This window comes from Physeter macrocephalus, chromosome 14 (assembly GCF_002837175.3).
Source record: "Physeter macrocephalus isolate SW-GA chromosome 14, ASM283717v5, whole genome shotgun sequence".
NCBI classification, from domain to species: domain Eukaryota; kingdom Metazoa; phylum Chordata; class Mammalia; order Artiodactyla; family Physeteridae; genus Physeter; species Physeter macrocephalus.
The window spans coordinates 4,559,640-4,578,097 of record NC_041227.1 but is presented as its reverse complement, the minus strand read 5'-3'; the positions used below and the strand labels follow the sequence as shown (position 1 = coordinate 4,578,097).

General features: G+C 59.3%; 2 protein-coding genes across 2 annotated transcripts; one reads left to right on the top strand and one right to left on the bottom strand.

Annotated features, from left to right (window-relative positions):
• Positions 1-4,968: 4,968 nt before the first annotated feature.
• CTSZ (cathepsin Z) lies at positions 4,969-13,880 on the top strand. Its single transcript, XM_024128441.3, has 6 exons — positions 4,969-5,232; positions 5,690-5,853; positions 9,328-9,507; positions 11,701-11,851; positions 12,248-12,410; positions 13,281-13,880. The coding sequence occupies exons 1-6, from the start codon at positions 5,087-5,089 to the stop codon at positions 13,389-13,391; spliced, it is 915 nt and encodes a 304-aa protein (XP_023984209.1). The 5' UTR covers positions 4,969-5,086; the 3' UTR covers positions 13,392-13,880.
• Positions 13,877-18,391, bottom strand: NELFCD (negative elongation factor complex member C/D). The gene is made up of 9 exons (XM_028499311.2): positions 18,235-18,391; positions 17,405-17,570; positions 16,976-17,110; positions 16,429-16,568; positions 15,589-15,703; positions 15,159-15,254; positions 14,941-15,081; positions 14,510-14,639; positions 13,877-14,412 (listed from the first exon to the last, which is right to left on the bottom strand). Exons 1-9 carry the CDS (start codon positions 18,360-18,362, stop codon positions 14,378-14,380), a joined length of 1,086 nt encoding a protein of 361 aa, XP_028355112.1. The 5' UTR covers positions 18,363-18,391; the 3' UTR covers positions 13,877-14,377.
• Positions 18,392-18,458: the final 67 nt, after the last annotated feature.

Below are 18,458 nucleotides of genomic sequence, written 5' to 3'. Positions count from 1 at the left end.
CATACACACACACAGACACACACACAGACACACACTCACACACACACTCACACACACACACTCACTCACACACACACACACACACACACACACGCACACACACACACACACACTTCCCGTGAGCTGCCGTGATTCTGAGGGTGTATGGAGACGCTAACCTTCTCGGTTGTCTCTCTCCCATCTCCCAAGGTGTGCAGCTCCCGATTCACAATGTTCGGTGGCAAAAGAGAGAGAAGCATAACATGTGAAATCAAGCACAAATATACACTTCTTCCAGCCCCGTGTCTGTCCAAGAAATCTCCATTTTGTCTGTCACAGAAATCCACTCGTTTATCCAACAAATATTGGCTGAGTACTATTTGGGGGGCTCGAGGGACCTCGGCGAAGTAGGAAATCCCCTCCAGGAATGAGAGACACACCTGCCGAGTTCCCTCTCTCTGGCCGTTACCAAGTTCTCTGCCACCATCTCTCCTGATACCTCTTTTAGCCCACCTCTGGGCAAGGGGAGGGTTCCTGTCCATCTGGTAGAAGAGACTAAGGCTTGGAGACGGACCCGACAGCTCAAGTCCCAGGATGACGCAGCAGAACCAGAGGTGGGCCGCAGGTCTGCGGACCTCGGCATCTAGGGATGATTCCAGGTGTCAAGAGGCGGACCGGCCAGACAGCCTCCAGCTGGGCCTTCCTCCTCACCTCTGGTCCATGACTGGGTCCTGCCAGCCCTGCGGCCCAGACAGACGTGCCCATGCTTACCGTCTCTCAGCAGAATCCCTAAGCTATCACCGCCAGCTCTCCTGTCCACCACCGCAATGGCCTCTAACTGACCTTCCATCCATCCTCCCAGAGCGAGCTCACGGAACACAAAAGGTCACGCCCACTGCTCTCCAGGGAAACTAGCGGCCACCAGGGTAAAACCACAGCTCTTACCGCAGCAGGAGCCCTGCACCCGGAGGGCAGTGGCCTTCGCGCAGCGGGAAGCGTGGTCTTAGATCCCAGAGCGCGCGTGCACGGCAGCTGAGAGCCGCGTTTCCAGCCCGGGGACCTCACCCTGCCGCCCTCTTCTCCAACCACCTCTGCTGCCACTTGGTCACACCTGCCACGGGTGCTGGCCTTTCAGGGCCTTTGCACACACTCTCCCTTCTGCTTGAAAGGTCCAGCACTTTCCATGGCTACGTCCTCATCAGTCAATCCCAACTCACTGGATGGCTAAGAGAACGTCCCAGAGCAGACTCCCGAGGCCCTGTCTCTACCGGGCCCCATTTGCTCTGTATCCAGCACGTTCTTCTTCGAGCCTCTTTCTGTTTCCACGTGGCCCCTTACCAGAATGTTCGCCCTGGGCAGGCGGGGACTGACACTGCTGTGTCCCCAGGGCTGGGTCAGTGGCGTGGCGCATCCTAGGTGCTCAGCAATGTTTGCCAACTGTCCTTTAGAGCGCCAGCAGACTGGACCGGGTGAGAGGCCCAGGCCGCTCTGCAAGGGCTCCTGGGCCAGCACCTGGGTGGGCTGGATGTGACCTGCCCGGTGGGCGGTGGCCGGCGTGTTCTGAGGTGAAACTGACAGGTGATACTCAGGAATGGGACCCCCAGGAGCCGAGTTCCCTCCCAAGTGAGCCTGTGCGGCCAGCAGAGGGTGTGGTGGCGATGGCATTTGGGGACCGTGAACTTGACCCACATTCGCCGCAGAGGGTCAGCGTGAGCGTCTGACCCAGCGGCCGCGTGGATGGAGATGAGGCTGCAGCTGGCGAGGGGACCACGGTGCCCCGCGAGCCAGACTCGCCTTCTGTCACCGCCAGCGTCCTTCACGACAGATGCGGTATCCAGGATGTGGCTCAACTCAGGAATGTGGAACCACAGGAAATGTCTGCAGCCTGCCGGCTGCGGGCAGGCAACGTGGCACGAAGGAAGGAGAGGAGAGGACTTCGAGGCAATTCCACGGTAAACAGAAACTCACCTTTGTTCTTCCGCTGCAGGTTGGGAGACTGGGCCGGTCCTGGCCTACCTGTAAAGTGTGCGATTTCTTTACTGGGACGAGGGGACAAGTCAACCTTATTTTTAGAAGCAAATAGGCTTTTGCGTCGTGGCCTTGGATCACACGTCCGCCAGGAGACTTTACGGGGCGTTAACAAAGGAAAAAGGGACTAGACTCAAACCCGCCACCCGTGAGCCTTGGGCTGAGTACCGGTCTCTCAAGCTCTCTGGAGCCTCGGTCTTCCCACCTATTAAATAGGTGACAGCATCTGATTCCCACCTCACAGGGTTGCGCCGAGGAGCAAATGAGACAAGACTTGCCCAGACGGGAGAGCCTTCTAGACTGTCATCTGTATCTGCCTGTGGACCAGCCCAGGGAGCGCAAGGATGACTCAGTTCCATGCGGGCTCCCGGCCAGGTTCTCAGGGAGAGAGGCCTTTGTCCTGGTTTCAGGGAAGGGTCCGAGTCTCAAGTATGCGTTAGATGTGCTCCGCTCCGCATGGGGACACACAGGTGAGGATGGCCTGAGGGGAGCCGACCTTGGGGCCCTGCCGGAGCCTCCTCCGTTCCAGGCAGATAAGATGAGTCATGAGCCGCAAAATACCCTCACAGGCATGCAGAGCGGCCTTTGAATTTCACCTGAGACCTCCTAGGGCCAAATGCCCTCAGCTAACAGAGGCGGTCAGGGCCGTGGCCCCCGCCCCCAACAGAACACAGCTCTGAGGGACCCAGTGCGGTTTCAGTGACCCCTAAAGTGACGCGGCTAGCTCCCCCCTCCGGGCCGTGGGCCAGGCGGACGTGCGTCGGCGGACCACAGCCAAGTTCAGCGGGGAAGAAAGGGCCCAGGGGCTTGGCCCCGCGTGTTGGACCCGTCACAGGTGCTGAAGAAGCAGAGCGGGTCACAGGAGAACTCATCTACTTCTTCTTGCCTTGAAAGTTGTGGTTTCAAATGTCTGGCCTGCCTCCCTCGCCCTCCTCCTGCCCGATTTTCCTGTCACGCTCTGAGTTTGAGTTGCTTCTAGGGCAGGAAAACACTGGTGTATCACCACCTGTCAACGCTGGATGTCCTATTCGTTTCCAGCCTGAAAATGTCACCGTCCCTCCCTTTAACCTGCATTCTCCAGGGCTGACCCCCCAGCCCCACTCTGACCCTCGCTGCGGGCCCTGGCCTACGGAGGGTGAGACATCTGGCAGGCCCAGCTCTGCAATCTGCGGCTCGAAATGAAAACAGGGCGCCTTGGGCAGCCCGGCATCACACCAAGTGCTCCGGGCCCTGTTGACGGCGGGGGTCACAAGCCTGGCCCTGCCTGTCATGACACTGACGCGCGTGGCCCTCCTCGGAGAATCCCAGGGCGCCTTCAGAACATCCAGGTCTCCCAACGCGGCGGGTACCGAAGAGCTTGGAACCCGGCACCTCATTTTCACCCAACGTCAGGGATGCGGCCCCAGACCTCACAGCAGTCATCAGAGGCTGGGCCTCGGGACCGTCTGCGTCCCATGTTGTAACACTTGTGGTCGGACTTTGCACCTCTTGGGCCCTGACCGCTTATGGGGACTTGGGGGTCCCCCAAATATTTGTCACCCTGCAATATCGGGACGTTCTGGTCATTCTTCAGCAACTAGGAGGTTTTAGCTTGTTCTTCGGAGGAGACCAAACACCCAAACACTTCTTCTTAGGAAGACCCCACCTGGATGACGGATGTCACGGGGGTCCTGGGCACAACCACGCCGGCCTGTTTCCCCACGTGGATGGAGGACAGATTGGCCGACTCACCTTGGCCGTGGAGGAAAGAGGGGTAGGATGGCAACTCCCTTCCCACACCTGCTACACCCGAGGGAAGGGAAGGGCCTTGGAGCCAGGGCCAGGACACCTGTTCCGGGCAAATCAGCCTCTGCAGACGTGGTTTCTGCGCCCCCATCCCCATTGCTCAAACCTGGACGTTTTCTCACAGGATCGGGGTGGAGGGTGGGCAGCCCCATCCCACCTCCTAACCAGGAACTGACTCACACTAAGGGTTCGGAGGAGCCCCCTTTCCAGGAAGATAAAAGACGCCTCAACAGGTAGAGGCCGTGTCTACACGCTGCCTCAGCGACCGCGTCTCAGGACCAGGGACTAAGCCCTGCTGGGATTCCTCGGGTGCCCCAGGGCTTCCAAGGGTGGTCACAGAAGTGGCTGGAAGCCCACAGGGCAGCCACCGTGGTTTCTGATTGCAGGTTTGGTGCCGGCAGAGGGAAAGGCGGGGGCGGGGGGTGTGGGGGGGGGAGGATGCCCATGTAGTCCAGGGAAGAGCTGGGTCCCCGCATCTGAGGACCCTATAGCCAAGGCTGTGGGCCCTAGAGCAAAAAGCCTGGACCCTCTTCTCCCGGGACCAGGGAGGCCATTCTGTGGTCAGCTCAGGTGACCGCCACTCAGGACGAGCAGGAGGAGGGGAAATTCTTGAGTTACGAAACCAAGGCCCCCAGGGCCCCACTTCTGCTTTTCTTTCTCTGTTTGAAGATGAAACGCTTTGTTAGCAGAAACCTCATCCAGCAGCTTTGGAAGTTGGAACGTAGAATGAATGATTCGGGCCCAAGTGAAACTTTCCTCGAGGGGCATTTTCTGGAAGGATCCTGTCTTCCTTCCCTATGTAGGGAAAGTGTCTCTCCAGAAAGGGCCTGGGCCTTCGGGAAGTGGCCTTCAGAAAGCTAGACGAGGGCACAGGCCGGCGGGGAGACCCCCTGCCCATCCCCGGAGGCCTGGGCCCACGTGGGATGCGGGGAGAGGGGCACCTCTCCGGGGCCAAGGGTCCCAAGAAGCCGAGGCTGGGGATGCCCCAGAGAGTGAATGAGGTCTGACGGACGGGAGGCTCGTGGCTGGAGGCCGGCTCGGGTCTGGGGTCAGCCGAGGCCTGGCGCGTGGCCCGAGTCCGGGCGGCGGGCCGGGCGGCCGGGCGGGGCGGGGCCGGGTCCCCGGGGGCAGCGTCCGCCCCGCCCCGGGGGAGTGTCCCGCCCGCGCGCAGCCACCTTAAGGGCCGGGCGGGGCGGCCGGGGCGCAGGCTGGCGGAGGAGCTACCGGCGCGGGATCCGAGTTAGGATCCGAGTCGCCACTCGAGCCGGGGTCCGATCGCAGCGGCGCGGGAGCCATGGCGTCGTCCGGGCCGGCGCGGCTGGCGCTGCTGCTGCTACTCGTGCTGCCAGCGAGCGCGGCGCGGGCCGGCCTCCACTTCCGCCCGGGCCGCGGCTGCTACCGGCCCCTGCGTGGGGACCAGCTCACCCAGCTGGGGCGCAGGTCGGGGCGGCTGGCGCGGGGGGGAAGGGCTGCCCATCTCCCGGGGCTTCGCGCCCTCTCCCGCCTGGGGGACCCTGCCGCCTCCTTGGGGTGCCAGGAACCAGGACGCCCAGGCTCCCTTGACCTCTGAGGGTCAGGGCCAGCCCCGTTGCTTTGGGGGCGCGCTCTTTCACATTTGCGGCGTTGGACGAGGCGCACCGGTGCAGGAGGCGGGCCAGCCTCGCCGCCCTGGCATTTGGGGCTTTGCTGGCGGAGCGGTCTGGTTCCTGCACTGGGCGGGGCGCGCGTGTGCCCGGCCCACTTCACATTCTGAGCGGGCAGGGGCGTCTCCTGGCTGAGATGGCCCGCTCCCACTCGCTCTCGGTTTGGGGAGGGGAGAGGGCGCTGGGGAAGGTGCCTGCGCGCCCGACACCCAGAGGCCCCAGTGCTGATTCCGGTGGTGGTGGTCTGTTCCCAGGACGTACCCCCGGCCTCACGAGTACCTGTCCGCATCGGATCTGCCCAAGAGCTGGGACTGGCGCAACGTGAATGGGGTCAACTACGCCAGTGTCACCAGGAACCAGCACATCCCCCAGTACTGTGGCTCCTGCTGGGCCCACGGCAGCACCAGTGCCATGGCGGGTAGGTCGGGGACTGCGGCCCCTCTTGACTGTGGGCCAGGAGGGCCCGTCCAAGCTGCCTTCTTTGTCAGTACCGGCAGCTGCATCCCAGGGTCCCGGGGGCCTGCAGTTCCGTGCCAGGACTCAGCCTGGTATGGGGCGGTGTCCGCGTCAGGCCTGGGGGAGCGGACCCGGGGCCTGTGGGTGCCCGGCGGTCACAGGACTGAAGACCTGTGACAAACGGCTCCCAGGAGCCTTATCTGTCCCGAAGCTTGTGACCTGGGCTCTTGGGGGTCAAATCACAAACTCACCGAAACCCCTGCTGGTGTTTGGGTATGCGGAAGTGAAGTTGCTTTTCAGCGTAGTTAATATTTGAAAGGAATGCCTGCCCTGGGCCTGGAACCTTGAGCAAGGCTGGCCGTTTTCTCATCTGGGCCTTAGCCGCCTGGCTGCAGCGAGGGCGGGAAACCTCGAGGCCGGGGTTGGGGGGGTGGGGGGGATCCGAAGTCAGCGCCGCTCTAGAAGGCTGCTGGGCCTGCCTTGGTGGCGGGGGGAGCGGGACTTCGCACCAGCCTGGGCCTTCACTCAGCTCGGGGTTCCGGGAGCCTGCAGTCACGCCGGACTCTTTCGAACTCCTGCCCTGTGGCGTTGTGTTAAGCCAATGTGTGGCTGCCGCCCTGGCCTACGCTCGACGTCTCATCCCGTCTAAGCCTCCTGGCTGCCCTCTGATTGCTCCCACTTTGCAGGTGAGGAAACTGAGGCTCCTGGCAGGGAGGTCAGGAGACTAGGCCTTTGCTGGAGTGAGCCGGGAGCAGAGCCCGGAAGCTGGGCTGTCTTTAGGATGAGTAAGGGTGGCGTCTGGACCCCAGGGCCAGCCAGCTGTACTGGGGGCATCTGGCAGGGTCTCGTGGTGGCCCTGCCCCATCTCTCCTGGGGGCTGGGTTGTACTTCTGACCCTTCAGGAAGGAGGAGGGCGGGGGTGGGTAGGCTGCACCCCATTTTATTTTGTTTTATTTTATTAAAAAATTTTGTTTTGGCTGCACCCCGCGGCTTGCAGCATCTTAGTTCCCCAACCAGGGGTTGAACCCCGGCCCACAGCAGTGAACACGCCGCGTCCTAACCACTGGGCCACCAGGGAACTCCCTGAGCCCCATTTTAAGGTGTAGGAGCTCTTCTGGGCAGCTGGGGAGGCCCCTGACCGGGATGGAGATGGACAGGGCCCCGGAGAACGTGGAGCAGAGGCTTAACCACTGGAGATGCTGGGAGACTTCAGAGCCCCGCAGGCGGGCAGGCAGGGTGTGGGCGGGCCTTGAGCCAGAGGCTCAGGGCAAAGGCCTGGCAGGAATGGCGCACTCCCTGGCCTGGAGGAACTGAGAGGTCCTTTGTGGCAGGGGCCTACGGGTGGGTGGGGGAAGCTGAGGTCACCAGGGGCCCTACCCCCAGGGGAGGGGCCAGGCAGAAGCCTGAGGGATCTTAGGGAGGGAGTCACATGCCAAGATTTGCATCTGTAGAGGAGTGCGGGGCCTGGTGTCCCTGTTCAGAGGTCAGCCCTCCACTTGCTGGAGTGGAGTCTCCCGGGCAGATGACTGCTTCTCCCCGCACCTTGCTCTGCAACCCCTAACGGCCTCCCTAGCAACAGGCATCCTCTTCCTCTTTCACTGAGAAAACAGAAGCCCCAGAAGGGGACTTCCACGGTGCCCGGCCCAGCTGCCACCTACTGCAGCTGGTCATAGCTCGCCTTCCCTCCTGTCCCCGGCCGTCCAGCGTCGGAGCCCCTGGACGAGGCCATCCCTGCCGGTGCTCAGACCTGGCCATCGCTGAACCCCACCCCGTCTCCAGCCACCACCCCACTTCTGGGCTCCTGGAGGGGCCTGCAGTCCCCACTTTCTCCCTGCCAACCCGGCCCCCGCCAGTCGCCTGCCAGCTCCTCGCCAGGGCCGCCAGGGCCAGGTCTGATGGCTGCCCCCGGGCCTCGCCCTGCCGGGTCGTACCCGATCACCCCGTCCCCGAGATGTTTTCCTCGCCTTTAGCCACAGGCCCCCGGTCCCTGCCTCACCGGCCCTCCTTCACCCCCCCTCACCGGCTCCTCAGCGGCCCGCTTAACTTCTGGACATCGGGCTCCCGGGACCCTGCACCTGGGCTCGGCCTTCACGCCCACCCGCGGGACACCTCAAGCCTCATGTGCTTCTCCTTCCTGCCACCACCCTCGGCCCCAAACCGGTTCTTCCGCGGCCTCCCTGAGCGCGCCGGGAGAATGCCAGCCCTGCCTCACTCAGGCCCAGCCCAGAGGCACGCGGGCCTCCTGCTTTGCACCCTCAGAACGTCGGGCCGCAGGGCTGGACTCCGCCTTCCAAGCGCGGTGCGCTTGCCGCTCCCCTGGTGGAGCGGCTCAGGCCCAGGCCGGGTCGCTTTTCGGTTCCGCCTGAAACCCTCCAAGGTTTCAGGCAGATAAAACAAAACCCCGACCTGCCCGCGGAGCCTGTGTAAGCTGGCTCCCTGTTCCGTGTTGGGACCCAGTTTGGACACCAGGAGCTGAAGAACGGGGCCGGTACCCTCAGGCGGGAGGGCTTATTGGGTGCAGCGGTGTCGGGTGCAGCGGTGTCAGCTGCAGGGTCAGCCAGGCCGGGGAGGAGGCTTGAGTGCCCAGGGCAGGCGCCTGCTGAGAAGGAGCTTGGGGAGACCTGCCAGGGGGTGGAGGGCGGGGCTCACGCTCACAAGGGGGTCCGCAGAGGGCTGTCCGCGGAGGAGCGCTGGGCGGTGCGTCCAGGGGCGCTGGGGGAAGGGCTGGGGCCCGTGCTGGTGACCGGCCGTGGTTCCAGAAGGCCCGGGGCTGGTCACAGGGCCGGAGGTAGAGCCCTGTGGGCCCAAGGGCCTAGGAGGTGACCCCAGGGGTGTAGGGGGCCTGGGGCTGCAGGAGGGAAGGAAGGGGGCTGCTGGTGGGTGGAGGGCCTGGCCGCTTGCTCGCCGTCATCAGAGAAGGAACAGGCGCAGCTGCGGTGAGTTCCGACCCGGAGGTGGGAACTCGGGATGCGGCCACGAGGCGGGCGGCTGCGGAATCGTCGCTACGGGAGGGTGGAAGGCAAGGTGGCGGGCCCGCGGTAGGGTTGGCTGCAGGGCCCCGCAGGATGCTGTCTGTGCGGGAAACGGGGACAAGGAGCGGGGGGCCGTGGCTGCCCTCGGCCGTCCCCAGCCGCCCCGTGGGGTGTGTGGACCCAGGCGCGTGGGGAGTGAGCGTGGGGTCGCCGACCGGCCCCTAGTCTGGCTCCCCAGTGCCCTCGGGGATCTACCAGCCTTCAGGCAGGACACGCCCGGCCCTGCCCGGATGGCACTTGTAGTGGGGGGAGGGTGGGCATCGGTGCCAGGAAGGGCCCGGGAGGCCTCTCTGGAGAGCAGGGCCCCCAGGGAGGAGGGAAGGGCCCTCCAGAGAGGGATGCGTGGCCCCCGGAGCGGCAGGCAGTGGGGTGGGTGCTGACCAGCGTGGGTGCTGCCCCCGCAGACCGGATCAACATCAAGAGGAAGGGAGCGTGGCCCTCCATCCTGCTGTCCGTGCAGCACGTGATCGACTGCGGCAACGCCGGCTCGTGCGAGGGGGGCAACGACCTGCCGGTGTGGGAGTACGCGCACCGGCACGGCATCCCCGACGAGACCTGTAACAACTACCAGGCCAAGGATCAAGGTAGGGCCTGCTCATCCCCCAGACGCGCGCACACGCACGCGCACGCACGCACGCGCGCGCACACTCTGCCCTCTTCCCAGCGCACGTGTGGCCCGGAACCCAGGGCGGCACACTTCTCAGGGCCTGTGGCCCGGGCCCTGGGGGAGGGCGGGACGGAGCTGGGAGCCCCCTGCTGCCGTGTGCCTCGTGAGCCGGAGGTGCGGGAAAGGTGGGGCCTGGCATCCTTGTTGGGAAGACCAACAAAAAAGGACTTGGGATGGGGGTCTCCAGCCTGCGTGCCCTGCGGCCAGGCCGGGCCCTGGTGTTTGGGTTTTGATGTGTTGGCATTTTTGTGGTTTCACGGCCCTTTGTAAGGGGAACGCTCATCAAGGGAAGAATGTCTTCCAGGAGCCGGGTATGCCGAGCAGGCGGGCCCGGCCGCCTGCATCTGGGTGGATTTGGAGCCGAGGGCGCTGCACGGACCAGCGGATGCAAGCTGGCCTGGGGCCCTGGAGTCGGCACGGTCCTTTCAGCCTGCTCCCCTTGGAAACCCAAGGAAAGAAAAAGTCCAAACCCTAACCCCACAGTAGGTAGTTTTAAGTCACCTGTCTGAGCTCCCTCGTAACCAGAGCAGAGAGCTGAGACCAACTCAAAAGGCCTTTTGAGACAGGAGCAGGGAGCACGCCGGTGTCGGGGCGGGGGAGGAGCCCGGGGGGCTTTTCTGCCCCCGCTTCCATCAGTAAAAGATGTGCTCAGACCCCTGTACCTTCTGAAGGCGCCATCCCACGCCCACAGGCTGCCCCTGCCTTGCCTCCCAGGCCGTATTGCCCAGCCAGAAAGCATCTCCCCAAACTGGTCCAGTGAGTTGTTGAAGTGATAGATGCAGTAGGGGTCAGAGAACCAAGGAGAGGTGTCCAGGATGAAGGGGAGCAGGGAGGGCCCCCGAGGGCTCAGAATTGGGAACCAGGTGGTCCTCGGAGCCCTGATCCACCCAGAACTGGTCTTGTCTGTCCTCGGCCAGGTCCCTCCAGCCCACCTAGTACAACAGGGCCAGATGGAACTCATCGGCACCTGATTGTTTGCAATAAGTAGTCCTGTCTTTTTTTTTTTTTTTTTTTTGGCTGTGTTGGGTCTTCGTTCCTGCACGCAGGCATTCTCTAGTTGCAGCGAGCGGGGGCTGCTCTTTGTTGCGGTGTGCGGGCTTCTCATTGCAGTGGCTTCTCTTGTTGTGGAGCACAGGCTCTAGGCGTGCGGGCTTCAGTAGTTGTGGCATGCGGGCTCAGTAGTTGTGGCTCGTGGGCTGTAGAGCGCAGGCTCAGTAGTTGTGGCGCACGGGCTTAGCTGCTCCGTGGCATGTGGGATCTTCCCGGACCAGGGCTCGAACCCGTGTCCCCAGCACTGAGAGATTCTTAATCGCTGCACCACCAGGCAAGTTCTAGTAGTCCTGTCTTTGTATTAGCAAATGTGGCCACAGAGCCACCTTTTTTCAGGTTGTCCTGGGCATTTGGTGTCCAAGGGACAAATTAAACCAACAGTTTAATCCTCAAGGAGTTTAATGTCTTGGGGGAGGAGTCTGGAGAGATACAAAACTATAACAGATCCCGGGTTTCGGCAACAACAGCAACAAAAAAACTAACAGAAATAGGTAACGTGAAAGCAGTAGCAAGCGGTGCCGTGGGCCGAGGCAGGATGGACGAGGTGAGAAGTAATACTGTCTAGGGCCCAGGAAGGATGCAGGAGACGGTGCGGAGTCTTCCGGATCTAATAGCTGCACTGTTTTTTGAGGCCTAATTCTTGATACCTCCTCAGACCGAAATACTAAGAAAATGCTTATTTTTTCCCCAAACGTGTCGGCCTATTCACTAGCCAACAATACAATCTTATTGAAAGTGAATAATTTAATTACACCCTATTCTCAGCTGTAGGGTATCGTGCAAAGGCCTTTCTCCCGGCTTTAAAGGAAAAGTGGAGCTTTTGAGCACCTACTATGTGCTAATTAACGTTTCTTTCCACTGAGGCCTGGGGAAAGGCTTTTTATAACTCCTGCAGCTGAAAGAAGAGGGTAATTAAACACCGGAGGGCAAGAAGATTTCCATTATTAGCTGATGGATGGAGCATTCAGTTAAAAAAAGTGGGGATTGGGTCTGGGCGTGCTTCTTTGTTCACGGGTTAACGAGGAAATGGCCTCACGCTGACTTTCCGTGCTGTCCCCAGAGTGTGACAAGTTTAACCAGTGTGGAACATGCACTGAATTCAGAGAGTGCCATGTCATCAAGAACTACACCCTCTGGAAAGTTGGCGACTACGGCTCCCTCTCCGGGAGGGAGAAGATGATGGCAGAAATCTATGCAAAGGGCCCCATCAGGTGAGGAGCTTTGAGACCCCTGCCTGCGGAGGGCGTGCACGCTTCCAGTAAATGGGACCCGGGTGATTTTCACCCCTTTCCTTCTGGCCAACTTTACCCACAAGGCTGGAGACACGGCTGCCACGTGAGTTTTCTCAAAAGTAAAGCTCCATAGCCCGTGTGCCCCTCGTAGGATTATTGTGAGGGAAGGACACATCCACGGACAGCTCCCAGAGTGTAGCCAGTGCTCTGGGGCGGCTGGTACAGCTTCAGCAGGGAGGACGCCAAGTGAGTAACAACGGACGTTTGGGCAGAATCATCAGGTGTGCGTTATCCGAGTTGGAGCCACGCGGCTCTTCCTAACGATGGTCAACGATGGCCGTTGAAAGCGCTCGTTCTTTCCCTGCTTGCTCTCAGCTGCGGTATAATGGCGACGGATGAGATGGCTAACTACACCGGTGGCATCTATGCCGAATACCACACCAGGGCCTACATAAACCATATAGTCTCCGTGGCCGGCTGGGGTGTGAGCCATGGGACGGAGTACTGGATCGTCAGGAATTCGTGGGGCGAGCCATGGGTAAGATACTTCCATCGCGACTCCTCTCCCTGGGATGCTTCTGGGGGTTCCGTAGCTGGGAACTGCGGCCCTGAACAGAGGGGCTTCGGGCTACAGACCCGCGGGGTGAGGCCCTGCCTGCACGGGGCCTGGGGCCCCGTCCTGTGCGTCGCAGGGCTTTCGGCAGCATCCCCGGCCCGGCCCGGTCGGTGCCGGGTGCTCGTCCCCGCCCCCCAGCTGTGACAACCAAAAAACCTCTGCAGACATTGACAGATGTCTCCCGAGGGGGACGGGGGCTGAGAAGTGCTGCTTTCGACGTTTCCGCTTAGCTAGCTTTGATTCCTTTACAACCATCTCATTCTTTTTCTTGCCATACTTGCGGCTCTCCTAAGTAATACTGCGGAGTTTCTTCAAAAATACTTTCTGAGGCGAGTCAAAAACCCAGGGGAATCCACTTAACTGCCAGAATTTCCATTTCTAAGACCTAGTATTAACCATTAACGGCTGAAGACACAAATTCACTGCTATGAAATCAGGGAAGGTGATTTATGTCGGAGTGATGAAATGTCAATATTTTTTATTAAACGACTGTAAATGGGGAGATTAATAGGTAGTCGAGTCATCTGGTCTAAAGAGTCGCTCAGCATTTTAGTTACATTAATTAGCCCTCGGCATACAGGGCCACGTACCCCTCGTGTTGACTATCAACCGAGTTAGATATTTCACAAAAGCTGTTTCCGAACAGGGGTCCCAGGAAAGGGAGGGGGCGGCCGAGCGGGGGGCTGGGACGCCGCAGGCCCCCCGAGCCTGAGGCTGAGCGAGGAGGGGCGGGGGTCAGGCCACGCGGGGCGCAGACAGGATGTGACTGACACACGGTCCCACTCCTCCCAGGGTGAGCGAGGCTGGATGCGCATAGTGACCAGCGCCTACAGAGGCGGCAAGGGTGCCGACTACAACCTCGCCGTCGAGGAGAACTGCACGTTTGGGGACCCCATCGTTTAAGGCAGACGTCTCCAGAGGAGCGGCTCTTAAAGAAATGACCGCAGGAGCCGTAACCAGAGGGGCTCCCACCTTCACGGGCACCGGGGTGGTACTGCCGTAGTTTAAAGGAACTGGGGGTTGGCGGTCACATACGTGACCGCCGGTGGCGGCCCTGGGCACCGAGGAGGGACGGCCGCCGCGATGCCGCACGGGCTGAAAGCGATCCCGGGGGGAGTCGCGGAGGGGACGACCCAGCACCGCACAGGACGACGGCGGCGCACCATCTACCTGGAGAAGCGGGATCCACCAGGCGGGAATGATGCGACCTCCGTTTTCTTCAATAAATGATCTGGCGACTGGTGGTCTGTGATGTATTTAAGAGGTGGAACATCGCAGACTTGTCATCACCAGTTCCTCTGTCACCCTGAAATCAGTGGTAGGGCCGAGGGGGATGGCGATCTCAAGTTGCCCAAGGGATGAATAAAATGCACACTTCACACCAGAACTGAATCCGAGTGCTTTATTTACACACGAAAACAACATTAACACCGGGACCTACACCTTCCAACCGCAGAGGGGCTTTTTATTTGTTCTCGGAAAATGAAAGCAATTGCAATAATATGAACTAACCGATGGAGCCTTGTGAGAAAGCGTAAATCAACTCGGAAAACAGTTCATCTAAGTGTCCCAGTTTCTGAATTTCCACCACCCCCGGGGCTGACAGTCGGCTACATCCCAAGAGGTAACGGGAACCTAGTTCCGCTGCTGGGGGAAATGAATTCTGTAAACAGGACTTGGGGCAGCCCTGGACTCGCGAGGAGAGGGGGCTGTTCCTAACAGCCGTTACACGGCTCACATCTTCCTTTCTAAAAAAGTTCTCCCCCTCCTCCCACCAGAGCCCGTTTCCAAGATGCTGACGGGGCCTCTTCAACAATAGCTTCTGGAAAGGGTTTTTCCACAGCGGGTCTCCTGGAATGTTCTGCTCCAGCTCTGGAGGATGCTCTGAATCAGTTCAGCAAGATGAAGTTAGACTTGCAGTGAGCTTTAACAAACAGAAGGAAAACAGGCACTGGGTTAGAAACAGGAGGGAAACAATGACATTGAAAACTGCAGCCAGGAGACGCTCACGCCGACCCTACCTATAAACTCTGTCACAGGGTCGTGTTCACCTTCTGTTTTAATGGTGCCGGCGATGCTGTCGTTCTCCAGGATAGGAAGGAAAAGCTGCACGAAGTCAGAGGTGTAGGGGGGCGCGATGACGTCGAGCACCTACGGGGAGCACAGCCTGTGAGCGGCGGCGGCTACTAGTCACACGGCGACAGTGCGGCCGGACCCCTCCCCCACCCCCCGCCACTCTGCTTCCTGCGACAAGTCTCCGCCACTAAGACGCCCAGGGGCCAGGCAGGTAAAGCACTGTTCCTGCGGGTAGGAGGCGCCCGGTAGACCGGTATCCGTGTCACTGCCGTCACCGCGACCATCCGAAGGCACGGCTCCCGGAGTTCGCGGCAAGGTGACTACATCAAGCCAAGAAGGGCGCTGCCAGGGGAGGCGGTGACCGGCGCGCGCTGACCTCAGTCACAAAGTGGCGAATGAGGGAGATGTCGGTGTCCAGCTTCTCCAGACACTTGCGGATGTAACTGACCACGGGGAGCACGTAGCCCCGGCTCAGCAGGTGCACCATCCTGTCCAGGAGGGTCTTCTTCAACTCGAGCTGCACGGGCGGGGCGACAAGGCTGAGAACGGGCCGCCTTCCCGCCGTGCAGCCCAGCCCGAGGGCTGCCCGCTCACCTGCTCCATCACGTCCAGCTGGGAGTGCTCCGTCTCGAAGAGCTTCACCAGCAGCTGCAGGACCTGCGCGTGGAGGAGCTGGTGGCAGGTGCTGATCTACAAGGAGGCCAGAGGGAGCCGCCCTGAGCGCCACGGCTGGGTCTCTGGGCTCCCCGTCGGCCCCACAGAACCGCCACCAAAGACAGCTCGTGGCTGACGACGGCGGCCCCGGCACTCGGCCCGGGGCCCGTCAGCCTCTGTCCCATCCCTCGTCCCTTCAGGGGCGCTTGATAAAAACTGAGAGATCTGTGGAGGCAACGAAACTAGCTCCTTAAAAGGAAACTCCTCGTTTAGAACAGAAATGACCAGCTCTGGAAGGAGTGCCTTCTGAAGGCGTGGAACAGACGTGCGGGAGGCTCGGACCCGGAGCTGGGGGGTCCGCAGCCCCTACCTCGTCCAGCAGCGCCAGGTGCACTGGGGTGTGGTCCGTCTGCAGCTGGAAGTACCTCGGCTCTGACACAGTCCAGTCCACCCACTTCAGCACACCCATGGCCACCACTGGAAACCTACAGGTGAACAAGGCAGAACACTTCCTTTAAACGAAGTTCTCTAACGGGCAAACACCACAACTAAACAACACCGACTCAAGCCAGCCCATCAAGTCACTCTTCAACGTGCTCTGCCAGGGAGACACGATGAGTTGAGAACAGGCCGACGAGACCAGCATCCTCTCAAACGTGCAGCTCGAGAACCCGAATCCCAGGCTCAGCTGACTTTGGACCAACTTTGCTGGTTTGAAAGGAAAAGACCATTCATGCAACACTCCATGAGCTTGGTGGACTGGGCCGAAGCTTACTTTTCTTTAGCAAACCCTTTGTCACTAGTACAAATTAACGGAGGAAGATTCAAATGCCTAAGAGGACACCCTGTGTGTGAGCTTTTCTAGTGAACGCTTATTTATATAACTGGCACGACACACACCATTTCTATCTAGGCGATACTTTGTCTGTCTAACTTACTGTAAATAGAGCCTCTTCTTCAAATCAATTTTTGTAATTCTGGTTGGTCTTCCTTTTTCTTAGTCTAATTTGCAAACGGACTTCTGGCAAGTAAACACCTGAAAATTACTCATGCTGCTAGAACAGTTTAAAGTGCTCTCCCTCTATTTACAAAAGAGAAAATAAATACGATGAAAAGTATCTCTGAATCTGTTATATTTTTTGAGCTTGTAACACGAAAGCTCAAACCCCGCCTCCCCAGAGAATCAGGCTTAGAGCCTCCACGTGCTCACCTGATACACTGGTAGAGGGTGCTCAGCTCGGCCACAAGCTCAGACGCCCCCTTGTTCTCATTGCAACACAAGTTGTGAACAGTCTCGACAGCTTTCGAAGTTGACTTCAGCTCGTCTTTATTGATGCTGACTCGCTTGTTCTGAAAACACACGGAGTCGGTGAATCCCGGTGGTGCCCGCGTCCTTGCAGTCGGGGTAACCTGGCCTCGGCCCTTCTCTCTGCAAAGCCCCGTCCCTGTCTCTGCAGTGTCCCCGTCACACAGCGAGACCGTCCGCCAGGGAGACCGGCGTCTGTCGGTGGCTTAGGGAATCGGTTTCGTTTCTTTCGCCACACTTCAAATTACAGTTTAAATTAGTATCGTAGATGCTGTGTACCTTTCCTTGAGACATTTAGCACTTTGACTTATTTTATGCAGAAACACTAGAAAAGACATTTCTGACACTAGTTGGGCCCGTGATTCCCTGCAGCCAGAATTCCCAAATAACACCAAAGAGAGGAGGTTTCTGGCTCCCTGAAAAGTCCATGAGTTCTCAGAACTGACAGTACCTTCTTCCAGGTCTCCACCACGCTCGCTGCATATGCTAAGATGTGGATGTACTTGTGCTTGTGGTCCTGGTTGATCCTGGCCCCTGGTTTAAAGAGTGACTGCATGAACAGGTCCAGGAAGGCTGGCACCCGGATCTGAAGAGAAACACACAAACACACTGAAAAGGAACACAGGAGTGAGATGGCAGGTAAGTCCACACGCACCCACGGCGGGAGGGCCCGCTCACGTCCACCGCTGCATGTGCTTCAGGGTGTGTGAGGGCCGAGGATGTGATGAGGAAGGACCAGGGAGAGGACAGAAACATTTCAAGAGGAACGTGCACTCGCTGACTTCAGAGAATTAAAAGGGACACCAACTTTCCAAAAGAATATACTTCCGATCGGCACTGAGGGTGTCCCGTCTTAGGGTTAACATGAAAAGCAACTCACGAGTTCGACAGGAGGCGGGTCCATGCTTGTAAACATCTTGAACAGGACTGTGATGTCGGCCGGATTCAGGGCTCCCTTGGACAACATAGCCCCAAGGGCCTGACACGCCCGGGGGTAGGAGGCAGCTGTGCCCAGTGCGAGCGTGATCTGACTGGCGTCATGGCCTCTTGATGAAAAAAATCGTATATCCCATCATTGATGAGGTGGCTCCCTGTCCTGCCCTCTCCCTCCTTCTCTCTGCTTTTCCTTCCTTCCTTCTTTCAGATTTATGCTTTGAACTGTTGGGGTCCCTTTGTTTTTTCATATTTCTCTCATCCACTGGTACGTTTACTAACTGACCCAAAAAAACAACATTCAGAGCTAACTGGAAAAGAATGGTTCAGTACAGCTCGCAGGCTTCCTAAAAGGAACCACGCACTTTTTAAGTATCTTAAGACTCCATTAGTAGAAAATAAAGCTAATAAGGACTGGTTTTGTTCTGTAAGATATGGACCACGATCTAACAGTGAGACTACTAAAGAACTATTTCAGGACTGTTGCCATGTGCCATTGATGAATCCCAGTATATTGGGAATTTAGGTTCATAAATACAGTTAGGGTCATAAATACAGTGAATTAAACGATAAGCAAATCGTTTACCAAATAGTCATCGAAGCAAAGCTTCACAAAGCAAGCTCTCTTCACGTATTTAAAATTAGCCCGACTTTTTCAGCTCTTCTGGACAAAAGCAAGTTTACCTATCTGTCACGAACAGGAGGACCCAGAGTCTTGGGCTGTGGACAGCGGGCAACGCGGCAGGGGTGAGAGCGAGCTGGCAGGCAGCCTCTCACCTCTCCTGGGCGAAGCGCTGGACCTCCTGGGCGATCCTGCGTACGGCCGAGCCGCCCTGCTCCTCCTGGGCCAGCACGGACATCAGGGCCTGGGCGAACAGATACGTGTGCTCCCCGTGACACACCATCTTCTGGAAGACGGCAGGGAGAGAGCGGGTGGGGTTTCAGGACCACAGCAATGACAACGGCAGACAGAAGAGTCAGACTCCGACAGTTCCGCACGC

Excerpts from the sequence above, each read along its gene's own strand:
- CTSZ (XM_024128441.3), top strand. The coding sequence starts at position 5,087 with ATGGCGTCGTCCGGGCCGGCGCGGCTGGCGCTGCTGCTGCTACTCGTG. Across the intron at positions 5,854-9,327 it reads CAGCACCAGTGCCATGGCGG|ACCGGATCAACATCAAGAGG; the intron begins GTAGGTCGGGGA and ends CTGCCCCCGCAG. Across the intron at positions 11,852-12,247 it reads TATGCAAAGGGCCCCATCAG|CTGCGGTATAATGGCGACGG; the intron begins GTGAGGAGCTTT and ends GCTTGCTCTCAG.
- NELFCD (XM_028499311.2), bottom strand. The coding sequence starts at position 18,362 with ATGGTGTGTCACGGGGAGCACACGTATCTGTTCGCCCAGGCCCTGATG. Across the intron at positions 16,569-16,975 it reads TGGTGGAGACCTGGAAGAAG|AACAAGCGAGTCAGCATCAA; the intron begins GTACTGTCAGTT and ends GTGTGTTTTCAG. Across the intron at positions 14,640-14,940 it reads TTCGCCACTTTGTGACTGAG|GTGCTCGACGTCATCGCGCC; the intron begins GTCAGCGCGCGC and ends TGCTCCCCGTAG.